Source organism: Xiphias gladius, chromosome 3, assembly GCF_016859285.1.
Source record: "Xiphias gladius isolate SHS-SW01 ecotype Sanya breed wild chromosome 3, ASM1685928v1, whole genome shotgun sequence".
Classification (NCBI taxonomy): Eukaryota; Metazoa; Chordata; class Actinopteri; order Istiophoriformes; family Xiphiidae; genus Xiphias; species Xiphias gladius.
In genome coordinates this window covers 5,515,780-5,529,555 of record NC_053402.1, presented here as the reverse complement: position 1 = coordinate 5,529,555, position 13,776 = coordinate 5,515,780, and the positions used below count along the sequence as shown (strand labels likewise).

Here is a 13,776-nt window from a genome sequence, read left to right as displayed (position 1 = left end):
CTCATTTGATTTCCCAGTTGGATTTTGCATTGTGCTGAGCCTGATGAGTATGTCTTATCATTCAAGTTCAATGAGCACAGGTGGAGCCCTCTAATCGGGCACTGTGGGTCACATAATATCAGGTCTGGTTTACTGTTACTTGGGAAAGAATTAAGCGTGTAGTCACAGAGAGTGCTTCTATCCTTCTAGTCACTAATCAGCCGATCTTAAGTGAATGCACAAGTAATATACTGTATAATCTCTATGAACCTTCTAGATCCTGATAAAAACCTTATTCTGTGATCAGTATTTCAGCAGCAGAAAAATCTGTTCGGTCTAACTGTAATGTTTTTGACTTCAGAACCCCTGCCCTGAGCCTGGAGCTTCTTTCCTCTCCAGAATAACCTTCTGGTGGATCACTAGGTAAGCAGGCAATTAATATCTCAGTGGTGTGGATATTTGTGTGTGCTGACAGATAGTGCAGTCTAATGAAGTTAGAAAGCTTTGAGATACACTGGAACATTGTTGTACAGATGTTTACTTCCATGTAATTCCCTGGATTAGTCTATGTTACTCTAATTTTGGTTTTATACAATTTTACAATTTTTATTAATTTTTAATTAATTTTTAATGAAAAATTAGAGTGAAACCGCAGCTGTCCTATGTTGTATTCTTTATCGAGAAAAACCAAATGTGGAAAAATAAAAATAAAAACAGTAAAGTTCAGGTGACCAGTCTGGTTGTGCATGCACACACCTGCATGGCAGAAATGTTGTGTCATGCTTTCACCAAATGTGCCTGTGAGATGGAGAAAGCATAATGAATACACAGTGCAGTCCAGTGTCCCCAAGTTTTTTTTTTTGTTTTTGTTTTTTTTTTGTTTGTTCTGTTTTTTTCAGCAGTCTTGCTGCTGTGTGTGCGTCCATGAGCATGCAATGCCGGACCCATATTTCCACGCATTGGTGGAGAAACGGCTTGTAACTACCTTAGAATCATTTTAGATAGGGTTACTCATGTTCGGCCCTTTGTGTGTGTTAGTTAGTGTGAATGCTGATCCATCATTGACACTGTTGTTATCCAAATCTTTAATATTATTATTATTATTATTATTATTATTATTATTATTATTATTATTATTATTATTATTATTATTGTTATTATGGTTCTTTGGTTTTTTGGTCACTAACTACTTCTCCATACTTTCAGCTACAGAAACCATTTGACTATCTTTTTCCATCAACCATTCTAACTAACTTTTTGATATCAGTTTTTTAATTATCGCAGTTTAATTTTTCTGCTTTTTTTCTGACAGATTTAAATTTATAACGTAGGTCTATGGGAGCAGGTTGGAGTGGGTGACATCATGCACTGAACTTGAGCTGCTCTGCTTTTCTAAAATTTTTGTACGTCAGCCCTTGTAGCTCCCACATCTTTCACTTCTCACACAGAATTCATACATCAAATTGTACACCAATTTTTGCTCTTTCACAGTGTGACTACTTAAGCACTAGGACCTATGGTTTTTGAATTGTCAGTCTTTTATCAACAAGAGGAGACCTCTCTGCTCCATATACTCCAATGTTAACTGACCTTTCCACTCTTGAGCTAAAACATGAATGTGGGCAGTTTTGACACTGCGATAGTTGTGACATTTTTTGCATTATCTTTACAAATGACACATGTACATCTTCAGCAAAGTCTCCTGATCGTGGTGAAAAATTTTCCATGATACAAACTAAAGTTTGTGAATTAAGGCATCTTGTTCAATGGGTCTCTCTCTCTCGTTCATTCGCTCACTCGCTCACTCACTCACTCGCTCACTGGCACGCACACACACACACAACTGAGACCTTCTTCTTTCCATTTTAACTGTTAGGAAATTCAAACCTTCAGCTGTTTCGGGATGAAGTACATTTGTCTATTAATAATACAAAGAATTTATTTTTTCAGTTTTAAGGCATTTTATTTCTACTTCCTGCTTTGGCAGTAAATTATTTGCCTTTTAGCTGTTGTTTCAGCCATTTTCAGCATAAGTTTACCAATTTCTTTTAGCTTCCAAGTTTTGATTCTATATTTCATTTTTATTCAGCCATTTTCAGCATTGCTTCAACAGTTTCTTTCACCTTTTCAGCTTCCAGTTTATTTCACCTTTTTGAAGTGTTTTTTTTTTTTTGCATTTCAGCTGTTTATTTCAGCCATTTTCAGTATTGCTTCAACTATTTCTTTCAGATTTCAACTTGCAAGTTTTGATCCTTTGCATTTCAGCTGTTTGTTCAACGATTTTCAGGATTGCGTCAGCAGTTTCCTTCAGCTTCCAGTTTCCTTTAGCTTTCAGCTTCAAAGTTTTGATTTTACATTCTAGCTGTTTTTTTCCGCCATTTTAAGAATTGCTTAAGTAATTTATTTCAGCTTTCAGCTTATAGTTTTGCTTCTGCATTTCAGCTGTTTTTTCAGCCATTTTCAGCATTGCTTTAAGCAATTTTTTCACCTTTTATATTTAAAGTTTTGATTCTGTATTTCAGGTGTTTTTTTTTTAACAATTTTTGGAATAGTTTAAGCAATTTCCTTTAGCTTTCAGCATTCAAACTGCATTTTCAGTTGGAAATTAATTTTCTAGTTTACCTTTGCTATTGCACTTGAAGGGCTGTGGAGTCCCAGATAGCTTCAATAATAAATGTTTAAGAATGCAACGCCTCACCACAAGAAAGTACTATTTTCATTGAACATATACAGTATAGAAATAAATGATGTAAACTTAATCAGTCAGTCTTTCAGACTCATCTGAAAAGTTAGTTGCACCAGTTTAAACTAGGTTTGTCCATCTTTGAAGTTGCACTGGCCTCAGCCCATTAAAGTGGTGACTCATTCGTTTGCACATCCTTTGTGCAGCAACTAAAACATTTTTGCTTAATTAATTCACAAGTTATGAATATTAGTTGTGAGATAAATGAATTGTGATATCTTGAGAAATAATGAAGCACAGATGCTCGTTTGGCTGCACAGATGTTCACACGATCTGTAAATGAATGAGATCACTTTGGAATCATTTAGGCGTTAATGTTGTGCTGAGATAAAAGGCTTATGGTTACAATTTTAATATTTAATTTCCCAAAGATGGTTGTAACACTAACTTTTATTTACATAAATGTGCACAAAGGGATTGAAATAATTTTATTCATATCCTGATCACATGGGTTGCTAACAAGGTTTGTTAGTATTCCCTACAGACAGTAATTAAGAACACCGCCATAGTGTCTGTTTAATTAGTTGCCCAACCCAAGTAATTAATGCAAAATGTGCATGTATTACGGCAGTGTACGGAATAGCCTTAGACCTAGCCTAATAGGATTCACTAGTAAGCATTTAGCTTGGCTTGAAAATCTTCACTTTGTTTAACTCAATTCTGATTCTTCTGCTTTATAGTCAGGTACATAAGTATTTGGACAGTGACCATTTTAAAAAAAAATTTTGTGTCTGTACACCACCACAATGGGTTTGAAACAAAGTCATCAAGATGTAATTGAAGTGTACTTCAGCTTTAATTCAAGAGGTTTAACAAAAATACATTGCATTAACTGTTCAGATATTACAGCCATTTTTACACACAGACCCTCCATTTTCAGAGGCTCAGAAATGGAGGGACTGTGTATAAAAATGGCTGTAATTCCTAACTGGTTAATGTGATACTTTTGAAAGTACACTTCCATTAGATCTTGATGGCTCTGTTTCAAATCCATCATGGTGGTGTACAGAGGCAAAATTATGAAAATTGTGTCACTGTCTGAATACTTATATATCTGACTGTAATTCTACTGCCTTTTTCCAAAGAATTTAACCCAGTAAAAGACTTCATGTTAGCAGAGGTAGGTACTAGGTATATCTTGTGGTGTATGCAGCTCTACCGAGAAATTGTCCAGCTGCTGCACGTGCACTCACGAACAGCCTATTTGGACCCATAAGCAGTGATGTCACTGTGTGTGTGTATTTGTATTTGAGTGTTTGGAAGGGCCCCCTTGTTAATCTACCATGTGAAACTTCAGCAGCAGTACTCATTATTCAGCAGAATGCAGAAAGGGGAAACACTGCAGCTACCATCTGAAAAAGGGTACCGGCTTATTTTTAAATGTTTGTAGCAGGTGAACTTATCAAGTGTGTTTTTTTTTTTTTTAGTAAACAGGATAGAAAGGAGTACACTGATGATGGTGGCCTTTGTTGCAGTACCTACGTGATGTGACTAAGCACCACGTCACATAAACACTTGTGACCTCTGGCCTTTTGATATTCTTTTCCTTTTGCCACTCATAGCCCACCTGTTTTAGAATGTATCTCAGAATGCACTTCTGAATCCATGTTGTATCACTGGACTTAAATGCTTCTGTCTTCCTCCCCCCCTCTCATTTCTGTCAGGATGATGGTGATGGGCTACAAGCGCCCCCTGGAGGAGAAGGACCTGTGGTCTCTGAACCCCGAGGACCGCTCCCAGAGAGTGGTTCCCCAGCTAGTGTGTCGCTGGAACACAGAATGCCAGAAGATCAAAAGGTCAGGAGCTCAGTATAGCAAGGAATGACTACTGCAAGAAAATATACAAAAATATTCAACATTTTTACCCTGGTAAAATGGCATCTGAGGCTAGAAACCAACTGATTTTGATGTACATGGGAACAGGAAGAAATACACTTAGGTACACAAGTATTAGGAAAGTGAAACAATTTTTATAATTTTGTCTCTGTACATCACTACAATGGATTTGATATAAAGTCATCAAGATGTGACTGATGTGTAGACTTTGAGCCTTAATACAAGGGGTTCAACAAAAATGTTGCCTTAAGCGTTTAGGAAATACAGCCATTTTTATCCTCAATTTCAGACGCTCAAAAGTAAAGTTGGTTATTATCCATCCATACTGTGAAGCACCATCCTATCAGTTTTGCAGCATTTGGCTGAAGATGACCAGGTAGTATAGCCCTATAGCCCTATAGCCCTATAACCAGTACATTTCCGATTTTTAAGAATGTAACCTAATTGTTGATTTGGCCACACCTAAAGTTTATGCCATTTGTCTGATAGGTTTGTTTTGTTTTTTCAGCCTAATGATGGCGTCCTTCATTTGAATTGAAGCCTCCTTTTTTTTTTTTTTTTTTTTTTTTTGCATTGAAACTGCATATTGAGAGTTCCCATGAACAGCTACCAAATGTAAATTCATCACTTGGAATCAATTCCAGATCTTTTATCTGCTTAATTTGTTATTTCATAACAAGGGAACGGGCCACACCTGGCCATGAAACTGATCAGTCAGTTGTCCAATTACTTTTAAGTTTCTGAAAATGAGGGACTGTATAAAAATGGCTGTAATTCCGAAAACATTAAATGTGATATTTTTGTTAAACCCCTTGAATTAAAGCTTACTACACTTCAGTCACATCTTGATGGCTTTGTTTCAAATTCATCGTGGTACAGAGGCAAAATTACAGAAATTTTGTCACTGTCGAAATACTTGTCTACCTAACTGTAGATTTTCTTTCGTATCAAATATAAAGAAAACAAGAAGAAGCAATATGTACTAAGTTCAGTAGGAAGCATAGGTTTTTATTACATGTTTTGGCAAACAGCTTCTGTCTGGAGTCTCAACCAACCTGTAATGATTACAAGTTAAACTAATTATTTTCACTTTTTATTAATTTTCACAAAAACAGTAAGATTTTATATGGAAATCTCATCTTGGACTTCAAGTTTTAGAAAAAGGTACCACAAATTATTTTTGACTCTCCTTTCAACAAACTACTTTTATTTTGAATATTTAACTGAAGCAGTCTGTTTGCTTCCTCTTTCCTACCTTTCTCTTTTCCTAGGACAGAGCAGAAAACTTTGTACTCCACCAGGCAGGTCCCGCACAGTGAGAGCAAAGAGGGCCGAGCTGTGGAAGAGTCTGAAATCTTGATTGCAAAAACCCCCCAGAAAGCAAAGGAGCCCTCCCTGTTCTGGGCACTGTGCCTGACCTTCGGCCCCTACTTCCTCATTTCCTGCCTCTATAAGATCATCCAGGACATCCTCATGTTCGTTGGGCCTGAGATCCTCCGGTGAGAGACGTCAGCGTTTCACAAACATGTAGACTCTTTCATCGTTTATTATTATTCCTCCGCACCGGCGACAGCTGTGGCTGGAGGCACTATGTTTTCAGGTTAACCATCCATCCATCCATTTCTCGTGAATACGATGTATCAGGAATGCCTGGAGGGAATTTCAATACTTCTGGAACAAACATCCACTTCGACTCCATGATGAACTGATTAGAATGTGGTCGTCAAAGGCTCACAAAACACATTTTGGCCATAACTCAAGAATTCATATGCTAATTATGACAAAATTTCACCACCATATTTTACAGGTGGTCAGATACTGAATTGGTGACACTAATCTTCGGTGCCCACCTTCAAACAGTGCTGATTTTATAGATCTTCTGTGCTGCCAGGTTGAAGATGTGTGTGAAGCATCCACATTTTAGAAAATTTGTAGCTTCTTTGCAGTAACATCCATATTTGAAGCATTGTCTACTGTCATGGCTACAACTTTGTTTCATCAGAATCAGCTTTATTTGGCCAAGCATGTGAACATATACAAGGAATGTGACTCTGTTTTTTGTTTCTCTCAATGAACTTATACACTAATACATTAGACAAACAACAGAACGAGAACAACAAAGCTTAACAAAGTTGAGTCAAATCGGTTTCAAAATTTTTGTCTCAAAGGGCTTTACAGTATGTACGGCAAACGACATCCTCTATCCTTATGAGTCCAGTCCAGTTTTTTTATTGATTTGACTTGTAGGAGACCACCATCTTCACTTCTCCCTGGATGACAACCAGGACAGGGGGCCTCCTGTTTCTCTGGTAGTCCACCACAAGCTCATGGTTTTGCTGATATTGAGCATTTGTCAGGTGATTGTTGTTGCATCATGTGATTAAGCTCTCTATCAGTCCTCTGTATTCCTCAGTAATAAATAGTCTCTAAATCAAGACAGCATTTTTCTCACTGGAAATTATTCGTTGGAATCACATGTCAGTATAGTGATAACTTCAGTTTCGCCAAAAAATAAACTTAATACCATTTATTTAATTCCTTCAAGGTCTTCACTGTATATATTACATGAGTCTGAACCGATTTGGATGTACACTGCAAATTGACTAGTTGGCAGATGCACAAAGGCATCTGAGGGAATCTGATGTAAGTAAAATGTCCTTTATTAAGGCATTAGTAACCAGTCTGTGTTTTGTCCTTGTTGATCAACATGTCCTGCAGGGAAAGGTTACTGCTCATCTGTTCATAGTTTAAACTTGGCTTTCATGGATCTTGCCACAGGTATTTTCAACTTTGTTGCCCATCCAAGGGCAAAGTTCTGCTGGTAAAATTGAATGGTCAAGGTCTGCCAAAACACACCATTAGATTTGGTGTTTGTGAGGCTGGACACAAGAGCTGCTCATGACACAGACCGAGGTCTCCTTGGCCACATCTGGAGGCCTGTTGTCTTTGAAAGAGGAAAAGACCTTGTTTGGAATTAAACTATTAAAGTAACTAAATACACAAAATGAACAGTCACTCATTCAGCAGCAACAATTTCCTTTGGCTGCACAAAGCCCAGAAAATCTATGAAATGGTTCCTTAGGAGCAGATGAACAACACTTTGTTGTTGGTTTAGTTATGGCTTAGTTTAAACGTTCATAATGTTGACTTCCTTCACTTGACTCTGTTCAGGCTGCTGATCCACTTTGTTAACAACTCCAATGCCCCCTACTGGCATGGCTACTTCTACACTGCTCTGCTCTTCATATGCACCTGTGTGCAGTCACTCATCCTTCAGAAGTACTTTCACGTCTGCTTCGTCTCAGGCATGCGTCTACGCACTGCCATCATTGGAGCTGTCTACAGGAAGGTACCAGGCACCTTTTAAATGCTACTTTTAAAGTGATTTTAGAATTTATTTGTTAATGCTGAAGACTATGGAAATACTGTAAAGAATAACAGAAATTGTACAAAAGCACAGTCTAAATAACTAGCAATGCATGCATGAGTGCATGAGTCTTACTGCTCACTCCCTCCTGGATTTCACCCTAGAAGAGGTTGTTACTTGACTAATTCAGACAGCATGATATTCTCGTTAAAGCTCACATTAACAGAAAACATTTTTTAATTAATGGTTTTATTATTCTCCTTGTCAGTTGTATGCATGCTTTGGCTGTGAATTTTAAGTTGGACTCTAACCTTTGTAAGGATCTTTCCCTCCCTGGATCTGCTCTTTCAGGCCTTGGTTATAAGCAATGCAGCACGCCGCACCTCCACAGTGGGAGAGATTGTCAACCTGATGTCAGTGGATGCTCAGCGCTTCATGGACCTCATCACTTACATCAACATGATATGGTCTGCCCCCCTGCAGGTGGTGCTGGCCCTCTATTTTCTCTGGCAGGTAGGATTACAGAGCAACTACAGACTGTCATGCCGGTCCATGTTCAGCAGCTCTATGCAGAGGTAGTCTCACATAAGCAAATGTTCCACTTCAGCCTAGCCCTAACCCTAACTAACTGGAAAAAACACAAGTACATGAAACTAGTCTGTACAGCTCAGTGGGTAAAGACAGAATGTTTCAATAGTGTAAAAGTGAGATTGTGATGAGTACCACAAATCATCTTTTTGTTTGTTTGTCCCTTTTTTTTTAATTTAATAACTTAAAAGTAAAATCATATAAAATTGGCAAAGTTAGGACAACTAGAAATATCTCAATTAATCATCAAAAAATATGGTAACCAGACTCAGTGCTATTTTTCAGTACTTGACCGTTTTTGATATTTGAAGCTATGGACACACTTTGGTTGGTATTAAAAACATCACTGAACTAGAGACCATCTTGTGATGCAATCACATAAGCCCTGATGCCCATCAACATGTTGACGTTCCGACCTGTTAGTACTCAATAGTCATCACTACACTATTGATAGGCATGGCGGCTGGTGTGAACCCATCGCAAGATGGTTTGTAGTTTTACCTAATGACTTAGAGTGGATTGGAATGATTGATAACTGGGATACAGTGATCTGTGACTTAAAACGAATGTGGGCAGGGTAGGCAAGCTGGTGTCTAAAGGACCAAATGATGACACACACAGACTCAAAAGATGTAAACTATACCAGCCCTGCTGTCGCAGTTGGCAACAGCTAAATGGAGAGTATTGCTTGGAAGCTGGAAACTTAACAGCTGCTAAGTACTAGTGGTAATGCTTTTTTAATGTGATTTTATTATGTTTTTTTTATCTGTTGCTGTGCAGAACCTGGGTCCGTCCGTGCTGGCTGGAGTGGCTGTGATGGTCCTGATGGTTCCTGTTAATGCTGTAATCGCCATGAAAACCAAAACTTACCAGGTGGGAGTTCTCCTCAGACAAACATTGTCACCAATCTTCAATTCTCTCTGTTGTTCTGATGTTCTGATTGCTCAAAGACCTGTGCGTTGTGTTAGGCCATGTGTGCAGTGACAGTGAGGGTATATCCAACACAGCACTTGTTATTTTCATTCATACACACCTGGACAAAGGTCCTACTCAACCAGGCTGCTATCACTGAGGATCCACAGTTAGCCACAGTTAGCCTTTTGTCAGTTTGTAGCACTGTGTTGCTTTTAAATGTTGTGTTCATGTGTTTATTAAGCAGGTGGCTCAGATGAAGAGTAAGGATAATCGCATTAAGCTGATGAATGAGATGCTTAATGGCATTAAGGTGCTGAAGCTGTATGCCTGGGAACTGGCTTTCAAGGACAAGGTGTCAGAAATCCGTGAGAGTGAGCTGCGAGTCCTAAAGAAAGCTGCCTACCTGGGTGCAATGTCCACCTTCACCTGGGTCTGTGCACCTTTCCTGGTGAGTCTACCGCAGAAGGACAGACATGTACCACAATGTACAAATGAACTGCATAGTTTCTCTCACACCGGATCTCATCTTCTGGGCATGGTATCATGTTGTTGAGCTACTACAGACATCTAAGCATCCCAACGCATCAGCATCTATGCAGTTGGGACAAGATGATGAAATGACAACCTCAAAAGTGTAACAGAGTTTCTGAAATTCAAAATTCAATTACATTTGTAGGGAAACTTAATTTACTTGTCGCATTTTCGGCAAAGTTGCAATTCTGCAATGTGTCATCAGAATAAAGTGGATTGGGCTACAGTCACATTCAGATGTTTTTTCTCTCTCTCTCCTGCTGGCTCACTGTACAGGTCGCCCTGTCCACTTTCACTGTGTACGTGGTGATCGACGAACATAATGTACTCGATGCCCAGAAGGCCTTTGTGTCACTGGCACTCTTCAACATCCTGCGTTTTCCTCTCAACATGCTGCCAATGGTCATCAGTAGTATGGTGCAGGTTGGTGTGCCTCCATTCAAATGCTCAGCTCTCAGTTAAATAGTTTTCTCCATTGTTCCATTGGATAGCACACATTCCCAGCATGATAAAAACAATTCCTGGCTCTTCAGGTGAAATAACACACAGAAGACTGAATCCAGGGCAGAAGTTAGAATGTCTTAAACGACCGGTTCCCCTAAATTACAAAACAAAAAACAGATTAGTTTCCTCCAGCGGTATATCACTATACAGATAGTTTTCGTTTTACTTGACCAGATTTTGACATATCTCGCAGATTTCTGCCTTCACCCCAATTCAGTGGAGTTGAAAGGAATTAAGTTTGTGCTCCAAAAAACATTAATAAAAGAATTGACAATGTGTTGACATGCAAATCTAGCAGGTGACTAATCACATTTCTCCCTTAGCCCTGTCTCTGACCTGATTTTTGGAATCATGACTCACTGATTTTCAGTATCATAGTCAAACACATTTTTGCATACAACTGTATTTGCAGATGGTTTTGGATTTACAGTGCATTTGGAAAGTATTGAGACCCCTTACATTTTTTCACATTTTTTTACGTTGCACCTTTATGATAAAATTAAAAAAAAAAAAAATTTCCCGCATCAATCTATGCTCAATACCCCATAATGACAAAAGGAAAACAGAATTTTAGAAATTTTTACAAATGTATCAAAAAGGGAAAAACTGAAATACCAAATTGACATAAGTTGTCAGACCCTTTGCTCTAACACACAAAATTTAGCTCAGGTGCCTCACATTTCTCTTGACCATCTTTGAGATGTTTCTACACCTTGATTGGAGTCCACCTTTGGTAAATTCAGTTGATTGGGCATGATTTGGAAAGGCACACACCTGTCTATATAAGGTCTCACAGTGGAAAATTCATATCAGAACGAAAAACCAAGCCATGAGGTCAAAGGAACTGCCTGCAGAGCTCAGAGACAGGATTTAGTCGAGGCAAAAATCTGGGGAAGGCTATAAAAACATTCCAGCTGCATTGAAGGTTCCCAAGAGCACAGTTGTCCCCATAATTCTTCAATGAAAGAAGTTTGGAACAACCAAACTCTTCCTAGAGCTGGCCGCCCGGCCAAGCTGAGCAATCGGGGGAGAAGGACCTTGGTAACAGGTGGCCGAGAACCCAATGGTCACTCTGGCTGAGCTCCAGAGATCCTGCTTGGGGATGGAAGAAACTTCCAGAAGGACAACCATCCCTGCAGCACTGTAGCAATTTTATAGGGTCACCTCCACCGGAAATATTGTACCTTCTGAAAGAGCATCATAACCCCTCATGTCTAAAAAGAAAAGAACTCTGAATCTCACTCCCGGTGGTTATTGAAAGTTGGCAACCCTGATATGAATGTCAATGTGAGTTTATATGATACAACTGGAAAAGGTTGAAGCCGAGCACTGACCATCACAATCCAGCTGTTATCACAGGAATTATGCACAAATAATCACAAAAGACGAATGTTTAAAGTATAACAGAATTTATTAACAGTAGAAATATGAATAAACAACCAATATTAACCTTAATTAACAAACATCTGTTATCAAACTACAGCTACAACAACAAGCAATTATGAGCAGCTGACGTGTGTGTGTGTGTGTGTGTGTGTGTGTGTGTGTGTGTGTGTGTGTGTGTGTCTGTGTTTGTGTAGAGACTGAGGGGAAAAATGGCAGACAAGATCACGTGAGTGAAGATGTCTCACGCAAGCTCAAGATGGCAGACTCAACTGCAAGATTTGAACAGGGAGAGTGACAGACAAAGGGAGAAATGTGATCTAACACGTATCTTTGGCAAGGAGATGGCGTTGTGGCAAACTGGGTTATGCTACCACACTATCTGTGCACCAAGGGTGATTGTGAATGCATGCAGATCTGTGTAGGTGTGGATTAGTAATAACGGGAGAGAGAGAGAGAAGCATGGAAAGCGAAGAAGATCCTAATCACTGCAGAGAGACACATTAAACTGTCCTATTTTACCACACAGAAGTAGGGCAGGCAAACTAGCGTTCAAAAGGCCTGGTAAGTGTATTTTAACAGACTAACACAAGCAGCCCACGACGTGGGAGAGCACAAACCAACTCCAACGCACTAACCACAACCAAAACAAGCAGCAAACAACGGTAAATACTCCACAGTACTTCACAGTAATCACAGGACATAGTGGTCCATTCTGCACAACCATAGCAATAGAGTTTACAAGCAATAAAGCTTACAATACACAATGTTAATAACTAAATACCTCTGCCCAGACAAAAGCCCTTAGTTGCTTCAGAAGCCAATTGAAGTGTTTGCAGATCCGTCCGGTGTGGCTTCATCGCGGTCCTTGGCTGAACACTGGTGGGGCTGTTTGTTTCGCTCCTCAGGCAGTCATGGTGAGCTGGTTTCTTCGGTGGCAGCAGGAACAGCAGAGACAACTCGGTTGAGAAAAAAAAAAGTGTAATCTTATCTCCTCCACGAAATCTTTTTGTCCTTCTGCAGGCAGTATGAGTAATCAGCTGATGCTTCTGAGTTGTCTCCTTTGGATTCGGAAACATATTCAGTGAATACAAACAGACTATTCACTTGACCCTTGAGTTAAAGGCTTGTGGCTTAGGTCTAAAGTTAAGTTCAAACGTATGAGCAAGATGCTCCCTTTGACAATCAAAGCCACAGGGAAAAGCAGGGAGGAGCAGAGTGGGTCAGCTGTTGTCACTTGAGTCTCCTCCAGTGAGAGGCCAGAGTTTGAAATCAAACTGAACTTCACACATAGGTGAGGTTGGTGCGAAAAGGGTAATGGAGGACTAGAGGCATGTACATAGGCTCGTGTGATTATTTACTAAAAGTCCCACGTGTGTATATATGTGCATCTTTGTGTAATTAGTACAACTCAGCCATGCTGACGCATGTGTATGCACATGTGACTCTTAATGGTCAAACTTCATTTAAACTCTCCAACCAAAACCAAAACCAAGAAAACCAGCTGTTTATCTAAATGTGGACCACATTAACTGCCTAGTATGTATCGTTATTATTGTTTCATCTGTTTTCGTCATTTAGGTAGCTTTATTTTAATTTTCTTGTATGTATGTCATCATCATATCATTTTCCATCAGGTACTTAAAATAATAATGATTTGGTGAAACCATTTATAAGATTATATTTGACGAGTGCTATTTCAGCAATAATTCTAATGTATCTCACCTTGTACATAGTCACTTAGTTTAGTAAATGATGTTACTCAAAAGCATTTGCACTGCAATTTGTTTCAAGGATAAAACATGAGACACTACTTTTGCTAAAAAGAAAGTTGGAAAAGGGCCTATGATGAGCCCTGGTAACCGGACGTCTCCTTCATAAAAAAGTAACAATACCGAGTTATATCTGATTCTTATGTGTGAAGAGGTCTG

At 39.1% G+C, this 13,776-nt stretch overlaps 1 protein-coding gene across 6 annotated transcripts in view; it reads left to right on the top strand.

Annotated features, from left to right (window-relative positions):
* Positions 1-13,776, top strand: part of abcc1 (ATP-binding cassette, sub-family C (CFTR/MRP), member 1) — a 43,231-nt gene that overhangs the window by 4,713 nt on the left and 24,742 nt on the right. For 4 of the 6 annotated variants that reach the window (XM_040124109.1, XM_040124110.1, XM_040124107.1 and 1 more), the window contains exons 6-13: positions 341-402; positions 4,387-4,518; positions 5,829-6,056; positions 7,729-7,906; positions 8,276-8,437; positions 9,293-9,385; positions 9,669-9,875; positions 10,235-10,381. In XM_040124109.1, the coding sequence (XP_039980043.1) occupies positions 341-402; positions 4,387-4,518; positions 5,829-6,056; positions 7,729-7,906; positions 8,276-8,437; positions 9,293-9,385; positions 9,669-9,875; positions 10,235-10,381 (1,209 nt within the window). The remainder of the gene's footprint in view (positions 1-340; positions 403-4,386; positions 4,519-5,828; positions 6,057-7,728; positions 7,907-8,275; positions 8,438-9,292; positions 9,386-9,668; positions 9,876-10,234; positions 10,382-13,776) is intronic. The other 2 variants (XM_040124108.1, XM_040124106.1) reach the window with 1 other exon arrangement.